Source organism: Neoarius graeffei, chromosome 22 (assembly GCF_027579695.1).
Source record: "Neoarius graeffei isolate fNeoGra1 chromosome 22, fNeoGra1.pri, whole genome shotgun sequence".
In the NCBI taxonomy this organism is placed as follows: Eukaryota; Metazoa; Chordata; class Actinopteri; order Siluriformes; family Ariidae; genus Neoarius; species Neoarius graeffei.
The window spans coordinates 40,380,216-40,402,422 of record NC_083590.1 but is presented as its reverse complement, the minus strand read 5'-3'; the positions used below and the strand labels follow the sequence as shown (position 1 = coordinate 40,402,422).

The following is a 22,207-nucleotide window of genomic DNA, read 5'->3' as shown; positions in this document are numbered from 1 at the left end:
ATTCTCTCTCTGTCTGTCTGTCTCTCTTTTGTCAAAATTCACTTCACATTCTCTCTTTCTCTCTGTTTTGTAAAAATTCTATCTATCTATCTATCTATCTATCTATCTATCTATCTATCTATCTATCTATCTATCTATCTATCTATCTATCTATCTATCTCCTTTCTGTCAAAATTCACTTCAAATTCTCTCTTTCTCTTGTAAAAATTCACTTCTCTCTCTCTCTCTCTCTCATCAAAATTCACTTCAAATTCTCTCTCTCTTTCTTTTGTAAAAATTCAATTCTATCTATCTCTTGTCAAATTCACTTCAAATTCTCTCTCTCTCTCTCTCTCTCTCTCTCTCATTTAAGACTCAGCGACAGGAGGTGTATGAACAAACCTGCTCGGGGTGTCAGCAGAGTCAGTATCGCTCTGTTTCCTTTCTCTCTGTCACTGTTGCTGATGAGTTTTGTTCTTGATATTCGGATTCGTATTAAAAAAAACGATAGAAGTTTGCAGCTCACACTGAGCGCTTTTCCTCACATCACACGCACGGGGCGATTCGACTAGAGCCACAGAGGCATCATCATGGAGCTGTCCACTGCTGCTGAAGCTGATTTCCCCGACCTTTACTCAGTCCTTCCCTACAACGTTACATTCCCGGACGATGTGACCGGCTTCGTCCCGGATGGACAAAACCGCTCAGAACAAAACCCCTCGAAAGGAACAGCGGGGATCGTAGTCGCGGTCTCCATTACGGCTCTCTACTCCATCATCTGCGTGGTGGGACTTCTCGGGAACATCCTTGTGATGTATGGGGTGGTCAGGTAAGAGAAGAACTCCAAGCAGTTAGAGCAATGAGATTCTCATTCACCTTCACTGTACTGGGCTTAAATCTGATTTAGGTTCAGTTTGCTGTTGCAAAAGCACATCAGTCATTTAAAGATTGCAGCACAGGAACTTTTAGCCTGTTATAGATGCATCAGTTCATATCCAAGTGATGGCTTTAGATGTTCTAGGATGGTGACCTATCATAGTATCGGTGGTAAAAATGAAAGAAATTTTTATTATGATTTTTTTTTTCAATGTACCTGTCAGAAGTTTGGACAAACCTAATTGTTTATTTTTATTAATTAAAATATGTTTTATGTCTTAAAGTAATGATGGATGTTGTTTCTCTTTACTTAGTTGAGCGGTTATTGATATGGATTCCTTCAGCTGTGGAATAGGGCTATTTACTGTATTATTATTATTATTATTATTATTATTATTGATCTGAAACACATTAAGAAGGCAAGAAATTACACTAATTAACTTTTGACGAGGCACACCTGTAAATTGAAAAGCATTCCAGGGGACTACTTCATGAAGCTGGTTATGATAATGCCAATAGTGTGTAAAGCGTCATCAGGGTACTGTAAATGGTGGCAACTTTGAAGCATCTAAAATATGAAACGTATTTTGTTTTTTAACACTTTTGTTTCCCACATAATTGCATATACAGTGGATATAAAAAGTGTACACGCCCCATTAAAATTATTGATTTTTCTAATGTAAAAAAAAAAAAAATGAGACCACGATAAATAATTTCAAAACTTTTTCCCACCTTTAATGTGACCTATAACCTGCACAATTCAATTGAAAAACAAACAAATCTGGTAGGGGGAAAAACATCAAAAATAAAAAAATGTACAATAAGCTGGTTGCATAAGTGTGCACACCTTTAAACTAATACTTTGTTGAAGCACCTTTTGATTTAATTACAGCATTCAGTCTTTTTGGGTTCAAACCTGCCATCAATTAAAATGACTCTGATTAACCCCAAATAAAGTTCAGACATTTACTCAGTTGCATCCTCCAGCAAAAGCCAGGGTTCACAGAGAGCTTACAAAGCATCAAAGGGATCTCATTGTTGAAAGGTATCAGTCAGGAGAAGGGTACAAAAACATTTCCACAGTATTAGATATACCATGGAGCACAGTGAAGACCGTCATCAAGAAGTGGAGAAAATATGGAACAAAAGTGACATTACTGAGAACTGGACATCCCTCCAAAATTGATGAAAAGACAAGACGAAAACTGGTCAGGGAGGCTGCCAAGAGGCCTACAGCAACACTGAAGGAGCTGCAGGAAATTCTGCCAAGTACTGGTTGTGTACTACATGTGACAACAATCTCCCGTATTCTCCATATGTCTGGACTATGAGGTAGGATCAAAGAAAAACATCCAGACCTGGCTAAATTTTGCAAAAAAAAATACATCAACTCTCCCAAAAGCATGTGGGAAAATGTGTTATGGTCTGATGAAACCAAGGTTGAACTTTTTGGCCACAATTCCAAAAGGTATGTCTCATCTCATCTCTAGCCGCTTTATCCTGTTCTACAGGGTCGCAGGCAAGCTGGAGCCTATCCCAGCTGACTACGGGCGAAAGGCGGGGTACACCCTGGACAAGTCGCCAGGTCATCACAGGGCTGACACATAGACACAGACAACCATTCACACTCACATTCACACCTACGGTCAATTTAGAGTCACCAGTTAGCCTAACCTGCATGTCTTTGGACTGTGGGGGAAACCGGAGCACCCGGAGGAAACCCACGCGGACACGGGGAGAACATGCAAACTCCAAAAGGTATGTTTGGTGCATAAACAACACTGCGCATCACCAGAAAATCACTATACCCACGGTGAAGCATGGTGGTGGCAGCATCATGTTTTGGGGCTGTTTTTCTTCAGCTGGAACAGGGGGTTACTCAAGGTGGAGGGAAATATGAACAGTTCTAAATACCAGTCAATTTTGGCCCAAAACCTTCAGGTGTCTGCTAGAAAGCTGAAGATGAAGAGGAATTTCATCTTTCAGCATGACAGTAACCCCCAAAAAAGTTTTGGAACGGTCCAGCCAGAGCCCAGACCTAAATCCAACTGAAAATCTGTGGGGTGACCTGGAGAGGGCTGTGCACAAGAGATGCCCTCGCAATCTGACAGATTTGGAGCACTTTTGCAAGGAAGAGTGGGCAAATATTGCCAAGTCTAGATGTGGCAGGCTGATAGACTCCGACCCAAAAAGACTGAATGCTGTAATCAAAAGGTACTTCAACAAAGCATTAGTTTAAGGGTGTGCACACTTATGCAACCAGCTTATTGTACTTTTTTAAAAATGTTTTTCCCCCTACCAGATTTGTTTGTTTTTCAATTGAATTGTACAGGTTATAGGTCACATTAAAGGTGGGAATAGTTTTGAAATTATTTATCGTGGCCTCATAGGTTTTTCTGATCTAAAAAAAAAAATCATTTTAATGGGGTGTGTACACTTTTTATGTCCACTGTATATTCCATATGTTATTTTATTGTGTTGATGTCTTCAGTATTGTTCTACAATGTAGAACATAGTCACAATACAGAGAAACCTATGAATGAGTAGGGATGTACAAACTTTTACTGGTACTGTATATTACATACATGGATCTGAATTGGGCTTTCAATGGTTTCTTTAAACTGTTCTTTTTCTGTGGCAAAATGATTGTACAACGTACATCTGTAATACAGAAAAAAACAAGAATTTGGTGCACAAGTTGTAATTTATTTTTGGCTTTCTGAAATCCACACAGGGTTCAGATTATACATACAGGGTCAAAAATATACATACACCCACTTACATTATTAATACAGTGGTGCTGAAAGCTTCAAAATGTCTTTTAACTTATTAAGACCAAGGCCTCTTAATTTCCTTTTAATGATCATGATTGACTACAGCTTCTCTATGTCAACATAAAAAGGGTTTGTTTGACAAGTACAAGTAATTTGGAGATGTAGCCACTTTGCCAACGTTTGGAAAAAGACCCAAACTGGTTTGGATGGTCAGGAACCACCAAGACACAGGCCTGGCCTGAACTGGAAGCTGCTGGAACAACAGTGTCACTGTCAACAGTCAAGTGAGTTTTACAATCACCATGGATTGAGAGGCTGCCGACCAAAAAAGAAGCCCCTGCTCCAAAATATACAGCCTCAAGCATGACTAAAGTTTACGGTTGACCACATGGACAAAGAAAAATCCTTCTGGAGGAAAGTTTTCTGGTCAGATCAGATAAAGAAAAAGTTGTTTGGCCACAATGACCAACGGTATGTTTGGAGGACTAAATGTGAGGCATTCAACCCTAAGAACACTGTACTAACTGTTAAGCAGCTGTTAAGCTAGGATAAACAAATGAAGAACAATGAAGATTGAGGACTACCTTCAGCAGAACCTCAAACCATCAGCTAGACATTTGAAACTTGAACACACTTGGGTGTTCCAACAGGACAATGACCCCAGACACATCAGAGCTGGATATGGAATGGATAAAACAGGCTGACTTTAAGCTTTTGGAATGGCCTTCCCAAAGTTCTGACCTCAGCCATATCAAAAATATGTGGACTAGACTTAACAATTGGGTCCTTGCCAGGAAACCAATAATTGTAATCAAACTATATTAATTCTGTCAAGAATCCAAGCAGAATTCAGCCAGATGCTTGTTGATGGCTACCAAAACTGTCTGGTTAAGGTGAAAGGGACATTTAACCAAATATTAGGTGTTCTGTATGTATATTTCTGAACATGTATGTATAATTCCGAGACTGTATTAATTTCAGAAAATCCAAAATAAATTATAAAACTTATGCACATTTCCTTTATTATTATTATTATTATTATTATTATTATTATTATTATTATTATTATTATTATTATTATTTATTTATTTTTTATTATAAGCTGAAAGAGAGACTGGCTGTGAGGAAATGCAAAAAAAATCTAACTGACATGGCAGTGTGCAGTGCTGCTTAGGCAAATTATCTCGAATATACTAGAATAAAATAGGATTGAACTGAAGAGAAGGGAAGAGAAGAGGTCTTTTATTTATTTTGGTCTAATTTAAGAATTTAAATTGTGAACATGCTGAGGGGCAACAATATAACATGTGTATAACAGTAATTGATTACATAGCAATGGTTTTCAGTGCACACAACATCACCTGTGCACAGAGGTTGCTGTAGTGTGATTATGTGGGAATAGGGGGTGAGGAGATTGAGAATTTTTTTTGGGGAAGTCACAGCCAGACAATAAAGGGATGAGAACCCCTTGAGTAAGGAACTTGATTGAGAAAAGAAAAAAAAAGACAGTAGATGAGAATGCATTTCAATTGTTATTTTGAGAAAGTCAAACATGAAGTACCTGTCTGATTATACTGTACACTATGACTAACCACACTGTAACAAGCCTAAAGTGCACAAATCGACTACTTGGGTACATTTTGTTTTTGGTTTTGCTCTTTTCCTGTCTAATATCAGTCATTTTTTAATAGTTTCTGTTTTAAAGCATTATTTCCAAAGCATGAGTATTTCACATGACTTAAATTCAAAATTTAAAGCGAGACAGCCTTTTGATTTCATAAAATCGGTGAAATTTAGTTCACTCTGAAATTTGGCCATTGTGATATATGTTTATTTCTGTAATATCTCATTTTAAAAAAATGGGCCATTTTGTGGCTGGGAAGTTATTTAATTTGAGGGGATTCCCGAGCAAATAATGTGCATGAAATTGCTCACTTCACACAGTCAAGCAGACAGAGGAAGTCCGTGAGCGCATGTGCAGGTTTACCTTTGGCTCCTTCTTCTTCATCTTTTGGGTTTTATGGCAGCTGGCATCCAGTGTTGCATTACTGCCATCTACAGGTTTACCTTGCCCGTGCACTGACAGTTCCATCATTCTGTTGCTAAACGAACAGCTGATCACACCGAGGTGCTCACTGAGCGCCGATATTTATTAGTTTGGTCCTGCCTTTCCTTTGTATATAACATAACATCTTTTCTTCTCGCTTTCCGTTACTGTAGTCGGTCTTTCACATTTGATTCGCACACTCACATCCTCCATTTTTCTCTCCTGTTTCAAATTTGTATTCCACAATGCCTTGCGTGAACAGTGAAAGCCCACCGCATGATGCATGACGTAGTATCTTGAATTGGGTCATGGTGTAGCGGGAAAAAATAGCAGAGAATTTAGGGCCATGTGGCCCTAAATTCATTAATTGTTCTATTTTAAAAACTAATAAAATAGGAAGCTTTCGGTCCACTAAACAAAAATAACTGGGTGTCGGGGAAAATTCTTTTTATGACCTAAACTTGAAAAATCTGAATGGCAGTCTACCTTTAATGGGAAGGCATGTTCATCATCATCATCATCATTATTATATCTTGTCACACCACTGCTGTATCCATAGAGATCAGTGTCATTTGCTTCCATTGGGTCTTGGTAAGAGCTTATGAGTCCTAGTGGGCATCTATGGAGGATGTGGTCCATGGTCTGTAGTGTCCCACCACAGGGATTCTCAGTGCTGATGAGGAATACCCGCTTATGGAGACTGTCTCCAGTTTGCCCATTTTTGCTCTTACTCTATTTAGAGTTACCCACTGTTTTCTAGTGAGAGTTGTTCCACTGGGCAGGCTTTCACTTGGGCTGGGCAGAGCCTCACTGGGTATCCAGCGATTGCTCTCTCTCCATGGAAGGCATGTTACCTCAGAAATATGTCAACAAAGGAAAAAAAATCAAGGAATATGAATATCCAGTTTGTTGCATAACCGTGTGTTGCATAAGCATTCACCCCTCTTGAACTTTTCACATGTTGTAGTGCTACAACCTGGAACTGAAATGAATTCAGTTGGAATTATAGATCATGAATCTGTACAAAATACCCCATAATAATCTCATCTCATCTCATTATCTCTAGCCGCTTTATCCTTCTACAGGGTCACAGGCAAGCTGGAGCCTATCCCAGCTGACTACGGGCGAAAGGCAGGGTACACCCTGGACAAGTCGCCAGGTCATCACAGGGCTGACACATATGGCCCTTTTCCACTACCCTTTTTCAGCTCACTTCAGCTCGCTTCAGCTCACTTCAGCCCGACACGGCTTGCGTTTCGACTACCAAAGAACAGCATGACTCAGCTCGCTTCAGCCCTGCTTAGCCCCTAAAACTCGCACCGTTTTGGAGTAGGGCTGAAGCGAGCCAAAGCGAGCTGAGTGAGGCTGGGGGCGTGAGCAGACACTCCCCTGTGCACTGATTGGTGAGGAGGAGTGTCCTCACATGCCCACACACGCCCCGCGAGCACGCTGAGATCTGTAAACACCATAAACCCGGAAGAAGGAGAATTACGAATTACGAGAATTTCTGAAGCCTTATGCACCTCGCTTCATCTATACGCTCTTGCCAGTATCTGTTGGCGTTGTCGGTGACAACAAGCCACAGCACCAAGACCAGCAACACTAACGACTCCATGTCCTCCATGTTTATTGTTTACTATTCGGGTTGTGAGACTACCGCTTAAAAGATCACTGATGTCACTGTTTGCGCCGCTTAACGACATCACGTGACGTCCACCCGCTTTCGCTAACTCCACCCAATGTGTCCACCCACTTCCAGCCAGCACGGTTCAGCGCGGTTGTAGTCGAAATGCAACTTCAATAGCCCCGCTCAGCTCGACTCAGCCCAACTCGGCACGGCACGGCTCAGCCCGACTCAGCCGCGTTTGTAGTGGAAAAGCGGCAATAGACACAGACAACCATTCACACTCACATTCACACCTACGGTCAATTTAGAGTCACCAGTTAACCTAACCTGCATGTCTTTGGACTGTGGGGAAAACCGGAGCACCCGGAGGAAACCCACGCGGACACGGGGAGAACATGCAAACTCCACACAGAAAGGCCCTCGTCGGCCACGGGGCTCGAACCTGGACCTTCTTGCTGTGAGGTGACAGCACTAACCACTACACCACTGTGCCGCCCCCCCATAATAATAATAATAATAATAATAATAATAATAATAATCAAGTGGGGTTATAAAACAATATAGTTTGTGAAATTATTTACAAATTTAAAAAATGTAAACATTGTTAATGCATAAGTATTCACCCATCTAATATTATATTTGTCCACATTCACTGAGCAGTTGCACGCTCTGACTACTTGCTACTCTCCTACTAGGATATCAGCTTATATACCATGAGTAGAGAAAAACAAAAAGGGGACTTTGTTATCAAGTATTTAAAAGAAACAGAAATAGCTAAATAGTTGCCCCCCCAATATCTCCTGTTCCACACTCCAGCCCAGTTGGTGGCAGTAATGCACGTTTAAGTTGGCTTGCCAACTGCTAACAAACCTGAAAGAAGAAGAACAACAAAATGGCGGCGTGTGTTGTTGAACCAAACGAGGACTAACTAAAAACTCTACTCAAAAACAAAACCCCAAAAAATACAAAAAAAAAAAAACAACAAAATATGAAATAAGAGTATTTAATCATAAGAACATATTTTTTCCCCAGAATTATTATGATAGTATTTTTCACAAATTACTCCTGTCATTTCACCGGTTTGTTTACATTCTAAGTGGAAATTATTTTGTCGGATGTTTTGTATAAAGTTTTTATTTATCGCATTTGCAAAAAATAAAAAATGCTCTGTTTCTCAAAATCCAGTGAATGTAATAAAATAGTTATTTCACTCAATCTCGTTGTACACGGCTTATAGACAATTCGGTGCTACGCGCCTCTTCGAATATCTGCTCATGTACGACTCGATTTTGTGGAATAACTATTAAATATATCTAATTCTGGTGCTGCCAGTTACCATAAGAAGTTACATAATCAGTTAAATACATTCAACCTGTGTGTTATTATACCCCCGCTCTGAAGGAAAGACACCTCAGAAATATGCTTTTTCTCAGCAACCACAAATCACAGCCACTTGGTACTTGATGTCAAACTTCAGCTTGGGGTTCTATACCATTTATCCTGTTTTCAGGTCTGTCACACATCAACTTCCTGTTTACCGACTGAATGTATTTACGAAACATATCAGATGGATTTTGACGCTATTTCAAGAAGCAAAATGCTATTTCAAAATGACAGTTTACCAGGATGCTGTTTGAAATCCCTGGGGAGAACACTGCTCTTTACTTACTTGTTTCAGGGTTAATTATTTGTTGAAGTCAACATTCATAATAAGTGTCCTGTTCCTTCAATTGCTTGCATTCTGATACAAGCGAGAGCGGGGAGATATGTAAGTGAGCAGTAGCTCACAGTTGATCTTGTTATAATATCACATGATGTCAAATCAAGTCCAGGGCAAAATTCTGGAAATGTATCAATTAGGTCTTGGCTGTCACAAAAATATCCCTTTGAACATGAATATCCTTCAGAGCACCATTAAATCTATCATTTTAAAAAAGGAAAGAAGATGGCACAGCCACGACTCTGCTTAGAAACAGCCATCCACCAAAATAGAGTAACTGGGTATGGAGGACATTAGTCAAAGAACCACCAAATGTAAAATTTCCAATCCATTCAGATGGTGGTCAACTGAGCTTCCAGCTGTCCATGAGTCACTGATTTTAATTTACAACTTACCACTATTTATATTACACTCAGATTTAGAAGTGATTGTACTCTTCTTGTCCAAATCCACATCTTGCTGTGTGTTAAATGGACTCCCATGTTATAAAGCTGCCCAGCAGCTGGGCTCAATGCCCTTGAGGAAGCACCAGCCTGAGTGAGGAGATCCCCACTGAGCAAGAACTGGAGGGAACTATAGAGCTGTTGAAACTAAAGGATGCCCTAGGTGGAACATCCTGCTGAGCTTGAGCTTGTTATTCTTATCTTTGGTTCTGGATTACAGTGGTTTTCAGTACTGACATTGCACAACCAACACTATCATTCATCCATTATCTGTAGCCGGTTATCCTGTTCTACAGGGTCGCAGGCAAGTTGGAGCCTATCCCAGCTGACTATGGGCAAAAGGCGGGGTACACCTTGAACAAGTCACCAGGTTATCGCAGGGCCAACACAGAGACAAACAACCATTCATATCTACGGTCAATTTAGAGCCACCAATTAGCCTAACCTGCATGCCTTTGGGGGAAACTGGAGCACCCAGAGGAAACCCACATAGACACAGGGAGAACATGCAAACTCCGCACAGAAAGGCCTTCGCCGGGCTCGAACCCAGGATCTTCTTACTGTGAAGTGACAGTGCTAACCACTACACCACCGTGCCACCCCCAACACTATCATATCATCACTAATTTAATAAAGGTGTTTGAAAGATTGAACAAAATAATATGTAAGTAAGTTTTATTTATAAAGCACATTTTCAACAGCAATAGTTGAACAAAGTGCTGAATATACATATGAATAAAATGATACAGTAAGAAAAGAATAAACAGACAGGGAACAAATAAATAAAAATAGTGCTAAGAGATGAAATAGTAATAATAGTAATAACAATAACAAAATTAAGATTCAGGATAATTCAGAAAGCAGGTATGGAATTGGTTTTAGTTTTGACTTAAAAGTATGAACTGACAAGGCACTCCTGATATCGAAAACAGCATTTATTAAAATGCTAAAGCAGCAGGGAAGTGTGAAGATGAATGTCTGATCACATGAAACAATTTGTTCCCAAAACCAGACATGGACTTTAATCAATCACTGATCTCACCTGAGCTTCCCAAAACCATCGCAGCACAAAGATCATTGTTAAATGGTAGAGCAAGCAGCACAATGAATGCTCTCTCTTCTAGTTAAGATACTCTTAGCGTTAAGAGGCTTTTGGGAAACCCAGCCCTCATTAGCTGATCTAAATCAGAGATCTACAGTGGTGCTTGAAAGTTTGTGAACCCTTTAAAATTTTCTATATTTCTGCATAAATATGACCTAAATCATCATCAGATATTTACACAAGTCCTAAAAGTAGATAAAGAGAAGCCAGTTAAACAAATTAGACAAAAATATTATACTTGGTCATTTATTTATTGAGGAAAATGATCCAATATTACATATCTGTGAGTGGCAAAAGTATGTGAACCTTTGCCTTCAGTATTTGGTGTGACCCCCTTGTGCAGCAATAACTGCAACTAAACGTTTCCGGTAACTGTTGATCAGTCCTGCACACCGGCTTGGAGGAATTTTAGCCCATTCCTCCATACAGAACAGCTTCAACTCTGGGATGTTGGTGGGTTTCCTCACATGAACTGCTCGCTTCAGGTCCTTCCACAACATTTCAGTTGGATTAAGGTCAAGACTTTGACTTGGCCATTCCAAAACATTGGCTTTATTCTTCTTTAACCATTCTTTGGTAGAACGACTTGTGTGCTTAGGGTCGTTGTCTTGCTGCATGAGTCACCTTCTCTTGAGATTCAGGCTACGTTTACATTAGATACGCTGTGCTGAGCTCTAGCTGGCGTCTCATTGGACAACCACCACCTTCCTGATTCGCTGGCGTTGGTCATGTGACGCGACTGCTGAAAAATGGCGCGGACTTCCGCCTTGTATCACCTTTCATTAAAGAGTATAAAAGTATGAAAATACTGCAAATACTGATGCAAATACTGCCCATTGTGTAGTTATGATTGTCTTTAGGCTTGCCATCCTTCCACTTGCAAGTGGTAAGTGATGTGCGCTGGGATCACACACACAGCGGCTCAGTCCCGAATCACAGCTTGTTCACTTCACTCGCGTGCTCTGTGAGCTGCGCAAGGCCGGAGTGCGCACCCTCCAGAGGGCACTCGCTGTTCAGGGCGGAGTGATTTGGAGCGCAGGATGCCTGCGTAGCCGAGCGTATCCGTGTATTGGTATTGCTGTGTGCACGCAAATCGTGTATTGGTGTTGCTGTGTGCACACTAATCGTTTTAAAAACGTTAATCTGATGATCCGCTGATACGGTCTAATGTAAACATGGGCTCAGTTCATGGACAGATGTCCTGACATTTTATTTTAGAATTCACTGGTATAATTCAGAATTCATTGTTCTATCAAGGATGGCAACCCCTCCTGGTCCAGATGCAGCAAAACAGGCCCAAACCATGATCCTATCACTACCATGTTTCGCAGATGGGATAAGGTTCTTATGCTGGAATGCAGTGTTTTCCTTTCTCCAAACATACCAGTAATGCTTCTCATTTAAACCAAAATTTTATTTTGGTCTCATCCATCCACAAAGCATTTTTCCAATAGCCTTCTGGCTTGTCCAAATGATCTTTAGCAAACTGCAGACAAGCAGCAATGCTCTTTTTGGAGAGCAGTGGCTTTCTCCTTGCATCCCTGCCATGCACACCATTGTTTTTAAGTGTTCTCTTGATGGTGGACTCATGAACATTAACATTAGCCAATGTGAGAGAGGCCTTCAGTTGCTTAGAAGTTACCCTGGGGTCCTTTGTGGCCTCACCAACTATTACATGCCTTGCTCTTGGAGTGATCTTTGTTGGTCAACCGGTCCTGGAAAGGGTAACAATGGTCTTGAATTTCCTCCATTTGTGCACAATCTGTCTGACTGTGGATTGGTGGAGTCCAAACTCTTTAGAGATGGTTTTGTAACCTTTTCCAGCCTGATGAGCATCAACAACACTTTTTCTGAGGTCCTCAGAAATCTCCTTTGTTCATGCCATGATACACTTCCACAAACATGTGTTGTGAAGATCAGACTTTGATAGATCCCTGTTCTTTAAATAAAACAGGGTGCCCACTCACCTGATTGTCATCCCATTGATTGAAAACACCTGACTCTAATGTCCCCTTCAAATTAACTGCTAATCCTAGAGGTTCACATACTTTTGCCACTCACATATGTGGCAGATCACAGAATCCAGGGACACATGTCTGCCCGGGGGCATTTTGAGTTATTGACAGATTCAAAAAGTACAGTTTCTAAGCTTTCCAGTGATGCCTTCCATGTGGAGATCTGACAATATTTGAAGAATGTGTGGCCTTTTGAAAGTGTATACTTCTTAAAACAGAAAAGGGAGAAAATCACCCTCAAAGTTTTCCATCTCAGCTACTCTGGGTGCAGGGCGGGCACATAATGGTGTGGCACATTAAGGAAAGCCCTACCCCCTACGAGCTAGCACGATACTACTTTCATGTAAACAAAGATCACCACGTCAATTTTCCTTCCATGCAAAGTATGCCCAACACAATTATGAAGTACAAAAATAAGTCCTAAAGTATACTTTAACGTTTTGTGGTTGAAAAATTACTCACACCGTAAGAAAGAAAGATAGCACGATGATGACACAACTAACACAACACTAGTTTCATGTAAAGCCTCGGTCACAACTGGCCGTATGTGCTCCTATGGCCGGTCTACATGCAAAAAACGCAAGAAACACACGGAGAGCGCGCATGAAACGCACGAGAGCGCGTGTGTGATGTGCTGATTTTCGAGCCGCAGACCGGCCGCAGAGGTTCTTTGTCATGTCAAACAAACTCTATGGGCGCTTACGTTTTTTTCAGGTTGCAAGACAAACTTACGGCCAACGCGCGTGTTTCTCCGTGAACAAAAAAAAACGCAGCGATTTGGGAAACGCCAAAATTCACACGGCCAAAAATTCATACGTCCGGTTGTGACCTAGGCTTAACCAAACCACAACACTCTCCGTTACATGCAAAAATAACCACACAGCCTTAGATTAATAAACTCACCCCATCAGAAAGAGAAACGGCGCCTTGCACACATCAATGCCGCCGATGGAATGTAATCCTAGAACGGTCCGTGTATCATCCGATCATTCAAGTATTCCATTCAATCTGGAAAACGAGGTTGTGGTTTTTTTTTTGCTAGAAATGGTGATCTCCGATGTAAATACCGTGTGTCTGTTTGCTTCGCGGTGTTTGCTCCTCTGCACTCTGTTTAGTAACTCATTCCATAGTGAAATCACACGCCTGTATGCAGGTTAAGTATCCATGCGCTCAACTCGGATCATGCAGCTGATTCGCGGAAAAAAAAAAAAATTACTTAAATCTTCATGTGAATGGCCCATATGGTAATTTACCCACACCCCCCAGCAGGCTACAGTCCTGACAAAAACGAGACAATTTGCAACAAAAAATGTATGCTTTTCCAACAAAACAATCTATTATCTGAAATACTGATTGCATTCTTCAAGATCTCAACTTGCACATGATGGAAAAAAACAAAAATCAAAAATTTCGGAAAAAAAATGCTTCTTTTGCGATTATCTTGGATTCGTTTCGGCCGACATGTGTCCCTGGATTCGGTGAGCGGTCACATATATGTAATATTGGATCATTTTCCTCAGTAAATAAATGACCAAGTAGAATATTTTTGTCTCATTTGTTTAACTGGGTTCTCTTTATCTACTTTTAGGACTTGTATGAAAATCTGATGATGTTTTAGGTCATATTTATGCAGAAATATAGAAAATTCTAAAGGGTTCACAAACTTTCAAGCACCACTGTATGTAGATTCTGTCTTTGCATTTAATTCAAAGTGCAATTTTGCCCTGTCTATTGAGCAGTATACTGGCAGAATGAGTTTTCTTTCCGCTTTGTGAGGTGGTTTCTCACACGCACACACACACACACACACACTTTAATTAACATGCTAAGTGGGTGTTAATTCCCTACGCTATTTGTTTGAGCCTGAGAAATGCTTCTGCTTTCGAAGGGAATGGATATGCTATGACAAAGAATTTAATTCGCTGAGAGATTTTCAATTTAGTGACTTATCCAGGTCTGACTGAAGCACGCTTGAATAAAGTCTCATCTCATTATCTCTAGCCGCTTGATCCTGTTCTACAGGGTCGCAGGCAAGCTGGAGCCTATCCCAGCTGACTACGGGCGAAAGGCGGGGTACACCCTGGACAAGTCTCCAGGTCATCACAGGGCTGACACATAGACACAGACAACCATTCACACTCACATTCACACCTACGGTCAATTTAGAGTCACCAGTTAACCTAACCTGCATGTCTTTGGACTGTGGGGGAAACCGGAGCACCTGGAGGAAACCCACGCGGACACGGGGAGAACATGCAAACTCCACACAGAAAGGCCCTCGCCAACCACAGGGCTCGAACCCGGACCTTCTTGCTGTGAGGCGACAGCGCTAACCACTACACCACCGTGCTGCCCCGCTTAAATAAAGTACAGCATATAAATAATTCACTAATATTGGCACTACTGTTACCATCACACATCATATATTTTACCACCAGATGTCACCATCTCCAGAATACAGAAAAGTCTGTATCCCATGGTTTAGCTGTCACTGTTTTATTCCCTACCTCAAAGAAGAAGCCTTTATTTGTCACATGCATACTCAAGTACAGTGAAATTCTTCCTCTGCGTTTAACCCATCTGAAGCAGTGAACACACACACAACACACACACATGAGCAATGAGCTCACGCAATACCCAGCTATGCTACAGCACCCAGGAGAGCAGTTGGGAGTTAGGTGCCTTGCTGAAGGGCACTTTAGTCCAAGGCCACCCCATATTAATCTAACTTGCATGCCTTTGGGGGAAACCGGAGCACCCGGAGGAAACTCACGCAAACACAGGGAGAACATGTAAACTCCACACAGAAAGGGCCCTGTCAGCCACTGGGCTCGAACCCAGAACCTTCTTGCTGTGAGTTGACAGTGCTAACCACTACACCACCGTGCCGCCGTGAAATGTTCCTCCTGTAACACCCATTGAAGTTTTGAGCATGGCTACATTCAAATTCTATGGTTTGATGCTATGGTATATTCCTGCCTTCTTGACTCTGACTACTGTTCTTGAAAGCAGGTGGAATAAATAATGCAGTAATAATAATAATAATAATTATTATTATTATTATTATTAAATAAATAAAGCAGAAACAAAGCTCAGTGCAACTCCTTGTCTCTGAGCTCATCCACTTGAATAATGTAAGATCGTTTAACTCTTTTTACCAGAGTAAAACAAAACAAAAAACCTGGGCACTGTGTTCAGCACTGAATTTGTTTCTGATGTAACACTTCACAGTCATGGTTAATGGCTCACATGAAAGTAAACACTCAGGCCTTGATGAATTTTCAGTGTTTCATAAGTACTTCTTTTTTTTTTACCTAGCCTACTAGATTTAAATGGTATATACAATGGATATAAAAAGTGTACACATCCCGTTAAAATGATCGGTTTTTCTGATGTAAAAAAAAAAATTGAGACCACGATAAATAATTTCAAAACTTTTCCCACCTTTAATGTGGCCTATAACCTGTACAGTTCAATTGAAAAACAAACAAATCTGTTAAGGGGAAAAAAGTAAAAAAAAAAAAAAAAAACGTACAATAAGCTGGTTGCATAAGTGTACACACGCTTAAACTAATACTTTGTTGAAGCACCTTTTGATTTAATTACAGCATTCAGTCTTTTTGAGTCGGAGTCTATCAGCCTGCCACATCTAGACTAAGGGTACGCTGACACTTGCACGATTCCGTGGCACGCATTGGCACGACTCGAGTCGTGCCAGTGCGCAAACTAGTCGTAAACTGGCGTGAAGTGTGCGTAAACCTGTCGTGACTGCGTGCCATGTCGGGACGAGAATTTTGAAATGTTCAAAATTTTGGTCACGACAAAATTTCGCAACCGGGTCGTGAACTATGCGCAAACTGTTCGTGATCTCATCGTGAACTCGTCAGGACGATGCGGGAGGATGCGTGCCAGTGCATGGAAGTGCGCGCCATGCCACGACTGTCACGAACTGCCATGAATATTTCACGAACAGCTCACGTCGAGTTCACGAGTAGTTCACGACATGTTCACGAATTGGTGCGCATCGCAGCGTGGCCGTGCCTTCCCGCTGACACGGTCACGCATTGATGGCACGAGCAGTTCACGACTAGTTTACGCACTTCACGAACAGTTTGCACATGGCACGAGCAGTTCACGACGAGTTCACAAGCAGTTCACGAGCAGTTCACGACTACTGCGCGACAGTGGCGCTCGCGTCGGTGCGGGGGTATATATAGGGCTTCCAGGACACTTCTCGCCATTCGCAATTTTTTTTCTTGCTTTTTTCTTTAATGTCTTTTATTTTCTATTCCTTCATGACTTTTTTTTGGGGGGGGAGTTTCGTTTCTTTTATTTCAAAAATGGAACAACTGTGGATGCAGCTCATGAAGCTACTACCATTCTTTCTTGCCAAGGGACAGCACCAGCAGGGGACATGTAGTAATGTGACAGGTAGTCTCGCTGATCCTTTGCATCCTTCTGGGTATGATGGCCGGTTAGAGGCAGCAGCCCCTGCAGGTGTCGGTCAGTCCTCCATCCACCAGGGATCAGATCATGTGTGTCCGGATCTTCGCGGTCCACTTCTGAAATTGCGTGTGGGTATCTGATGAGGATGAGGTTGTGCATGACACAGGCGTGCCCAAGTCGGCATGACACCGTCCGAATTGCGCAAACTCGTCGTGCCAATGTGGGAAGTGCGTAAACTATGCGCAAACTATGCGTGAACTCGTCGTGCCAGTTCGTGAATGTGGACAGGCACGCATTCGTGAACTCGTCGTAAACTATGCGTGAACTAGTCGTGAACAGTGCGGGAGCCTCCCAGTTCGTGCCCCAAAATGGCACGACTTGCCACGACAAAATCATGGCCAAAAGTCGTGCAAGTGTCAGCCTAGGGTTAGCAATATTTGCCCACTCTTCCTTGCAACGGGCACGCATTCGTGAACTCGTCATAAACTATGCATGAACTAGTCGTGAACAGTGCGGGAGCCTCCCAGTTCGTGCCCCAAAATGGCACGACTTGCCACGACAAAATCATGGCCAAAAGTCGTGCAAGTGTCAGCCTAGGGTTAGCAATATTTGCCCACTCTTCCTTGCAAAAGCGCTCCAAATCTGTCAGATTGCGAGGGCATCTCTTGTGCATAGCCCTCTCCAGGTCACCCCATAGATTTTCAGTTGGATTTAGGTCCGGGCTCTGGCTGGGCCGTTCCAAAACATTTTTGGGGGTCATTGTCATGCTGAAAGATGAACTTCCTCTTCATCTTCATCTTTCTAGCAGACACCTGAAGGTTTTGGGCCAAAATTGACTGGTATTTAGAACTGTTCATAATTTCCTCCACCTTGACTAAAGCCCCTGTTCCAGCTGAAGAAAAACAACCCCAAAACATGATGCTACCACCACCATGCTTCACCGTGGGTATGGGGTTCTTTTGATGATGCGCAGTGTTGTTTATGCACCAAACATACCTTTTGGAATTGTGGCCAAAAAGTTCAACCTTGGTTTCATCAGACCATAACACATTTTCCACATGCTTTTGGGAGAGTTGATGTATTTTTTTTGCAAAATTTAGCCGGGCCTGGATGTTTTTCTTTGACCCTACCTCATAGTCCAGACATATGGAGAATACGGGAGATTGTTGTCACATGTAGTACACAATCAGTACTTGGCAGAAATTCCTGCAGCCCCTTCAGTGTTGCTGTAGGCCTCTTGGCAGCCTCCCTGACCAGTTTTCGTCTTGTCTTTTCATCAATTTTGGAGGGACGTCCAGTTCTCAGTAATTTCACTGTTGTCCCATATTTTCTCCACTTCTTGATGACTGTCTTCACTGTGATTCATGGTATATCTAATGCCATGGAAAAAAAAAAATTGTACCCTTCTCGTGACTGATACCTTTCAACAATGAGATCCCTTTGATGCTTTTTAAGCTCTCTGTGAACCATTACTTTTCCTGGAGGATGTAACTGAGTAAATGTCTGAACTTTATTTGGGGTTAATCAGAGTCATTTTAATTGATGGCAGGTGTGAACCCAAAAAGACTGAATGCTGTAATTAAATCAAAAGGTGCTTCATCAAAGTATTAGTTTAAGGGTGTGTACACTTCTGCAACCAGCTTATTGTATGTGGTTTTTTTTTATTTTTGATGTTTTTCCCACGGCAGCATGGTAGTGTAGTGGTTAGCGCTGTTGCTTCACAGCAAGAAGGTCTGGGTTCGAGCCCCGTGGCCAACGAGGGCCTTTCTGTGCGGAGTTTGCATGTTCTCCCTGTGTCTGCGTGGGTTTCCTCCGGGTGCTCTAGTTTCCCCCAAAGATATGCAGGTTAGGTTAACTGGTGACTCTAAATTGACCGTAGGTGTGAATCAGGGCTTTACATTAACTTTTTTGCTCACCAGCCACTGTGGCTAGTGGTTTTCCCGAGTCACTAGCCATTCAGCCTTTTCACTAGCCACAATTTTGTTGCCAGGAAATCGCAGTTTTTTCTTCACCATGATATGTTAAAGTTCGGAAGATCTAGACTTAATTATGAATGGCAGCGGATAATGTATCTCTACAGTAGCACTCAAGTATTCAGTGCTGTTAAGATAGCTCTATATGAAAACATGCAACCAATTCAGACAAAAATATAAACAGAGTATTCTGTTTATTGAACTCAAATTCAAGCCCCTTACAATATGAAATATCGTATAATATGAAAAATAACGTTCAGTACAACTGAACTGATTCTAATATTAAAAGTCCAATTCAAAACATTTATCATTGAAAAACATTAGATGTTTTGATATGCAAGTATTATGTGTATTATCAAGTATTATTATGTATATTATGTATTATCTATTAATAGTGTGTGTGTGTGTGTGTGTGTGTGTGTGTGTGTGTGTGTGTGTGTGAACGTGTAGAGAGACATTAAATGTCCTTATTATATTCATCATCAGATGAGTCTGAATGGTCCATGAAAAATGGTCTTCGTGACCTGAGGCTTCCAGCATGCTGTAAGTTGATAGCTGGGGCGAGATCAACTTCTTTCCAATCACGTGAACGTTTCTAAACAGCAGCTCCATCCTCTCCAGCTCAGCCGACTTCATGACAGCCAGGGACTCAAAGCAATGCTGTCCTGTAGTCCAGCCGTCTTCGTCAGTTTTGATGTTATAGTACCGATGTGTGCATTTGACTTTTCGTGGTCCTTTATGGTTTCAAGTTTAAAATTACTGGTGCCTGTCTTTGCCATACTTTCTACAGTCTTCGCAGTACATGGTATTTTTGGTTTTGCTATGAACTAGCCAATCTCTCCCGAACTTCCAATTGTCATTGAACTGTCTTATCTTCCTATTAGTGTCTTGTTCATCTCCATGGCCGTAGCCAGCTATGAGGCCCCCGAGGTCCGGACCTCGGTCATTTTTAAGAGCTGAAAATACATTTGTACGCTAAATATTCAACTGGATAAAAAAATAAAGAATAACATTAAAACTTCTCCATAAAAAGTGCATTGTTAATTATTTTAAACGTTGATTCTGTCTTCTGTGTGTGTTTGGGGCGTGCGGCTCTGAGACCAAGAACACAAAAGCGAATGAGCGCGCGACTCGGGGGAGGAATGCAGTGCAGGAGACACGGGGTTTCCATGGTAATCATCAGCGCACTTTCACGAAGCTGTTCAATTTACATTTTCGAAGCAGCGCAGTTGTAGCCTGCCTTGTTTGTGATTTTAAAAATAAATCATTCAATAAGCCAAAGCAATAGAGTGGAAAGTTTCAACTTATGTTTGCCTTGGATAACTTTGCCTAAAACATGGTGGTGTATACTGATTTTTTTCCAGAATTTTTTTTTTTTTGTGTAGGTGTAACGGATGCCAGATTGTTAATGTATCTTAGTCCCATATGCTACATGGTTAGGGTATTTTTTGTCCTCATTGCGTGGGCCAGATCAAACCATTAAACAAGCTTAAATTATTCTTACTCTTGCCACATACATGATTTTTTTCAAAACTGATGATATTCAGTTCAAACACCATTAAAAGTAATTTCAGCAATAGATCTCTTGTGTGGCGTGTAATTCACCCCGCTCATTTAAATATGTCAAAAAGTTTTCGGCGTGCGCTTTGTGCATCACGGACCTTGGTGATTTTAAAATGCTGTTCCGTCCCTGCTCATCTCTGCCCCTTTTTTCCTGAGCAGCAGGGTTTGAAACTCCAGCTCTATGCCGCCACATAGTGTGCTTGTCAGCAACTTTGTTGCTTCGTTCATTAACCGCAGGCTACTGTATCACTGATTTTATCTGAGACGTTAACGAACGTTCTAAACAATTCTAACATTTTGTCAGAATGTTTATGCAGGTGCTCATGGGAGTTGTAGGTGCGTAATATTACATTGCAATGCGTTTATTATATCAGATGCCTTCAGAGAAAACTACAATTAAAATATATTGTCATACCACAGAATAAACCATCCGCCAAAGTGGCTAGTGAGACTAAAGTTATTACCCGCCAAAGCTGAAGTTTACCCGTGTTTGGCGGGTGGGCGGGTGCTAATGTAAAGCCCTGGTGTGAATGTGAGTGTGAATGGTTGTCTGTGTCTATGTGTCAGCCCTGTGATGACCTGACAACTTGTCCAGGGTGTACCCCGCCTTTCGCCCGTAGTCAGCTGGGATAGGCTCCAGCTTGCCTGCGACCCTGTAGAACAGGATAAAGCGGCTAGAGATAATGAGATGAGATGAAGTTATAGGCCACATTAAAGGTGGGAAAAAGTTTTGAAATTATTTATCCTGGTCTCATTTTTTTTACATCAGAAAAATCTATCATTTTAACGGGGTGTGTACACTTTTTATATCCACTGTAATTTTATTGTGGTAGTTGTATACAGTGGCTTACTCTCAAAACAAGCTTTCTCTCTGTACCATTGTTATTGTGGTGTGTAGAGGTGTGAATTGTTTACTCATCAGGAGGCTCACACTCCTCTCATTTCCTATATCCCTCCTCACCAGCAGCTAAACATAGAGTAACGATACTCTACACACAGACATCCAACAGTGTCCTGACTAATCTTATACCAGTTTTGTGCCAAGAAAATAATTCATTTGTTTATACTGATTGAAAATGTCCGACAAGATGATTTCCATGGAATTCCAGTGTACTGTGTGAGAGGTTTAAATAATTATTGTAGTAACATGAGGTTGTAGTAACTCTAAAATCCTGGGTCAATGTCAGGTTAAGTCAAGTTTATTTGTATAGCGCTTTTAACAATAGACATTGTTGCAAAGCAGCTTTACAGAATTTTAATGACTTAAAACATGAGCTAATTTTATCCCTAATTTATCCCCAATGAACAAGCCTGTGGTGATGGTGGCAAGGAAAAACTCCCTCAGACGACATGAGGAAGAAACCTAGAGAGGAACCAGACTCAAAAGGGAACCCATCCTCATTTGGGTGATAACAGATAACATGATTATAACATTTTTAACAATTTTAATATGAAGTCAGTTTTGTTGATGTTATAAACTGTTCACTGATGGAAACTTGAGTGCAAAACTGTTCATGACAATTGCAGTTGTAAAGTTAGCAAGTCAACTGTAGTCCTCAGACATAAAAGCATTACTGTAAGTGTCCAGAGCATCTTCCAAGTGTGACTTTCAACTGTCCGTATGGGGCCATCCTCCACAGGA

General features: G+C 41.3%; 1 protein-coding gene across 1 annotated transcript in view; it reads left to right on the top strand.

Moving 5' to 3' along the window:
• Window positions 1–569: 569 nt before the first annotated feature.
• The window catches only part of oprd1a (opioid receptor, delta 1a), a 146,694-nt gene continuing 125,056 nt past the window's right edge, over window positions 570–22,207 (top strand). Inside the window, exon 1 of the mRNA XM_060903944.1 lies at window positions 570–808. Within this exon, the coding sequence (XP_060759927.1) occupies window positions 570–808 (239 nt within the window). The remainder of the gene's footprint in view (window positions 809–22,207) is intronic.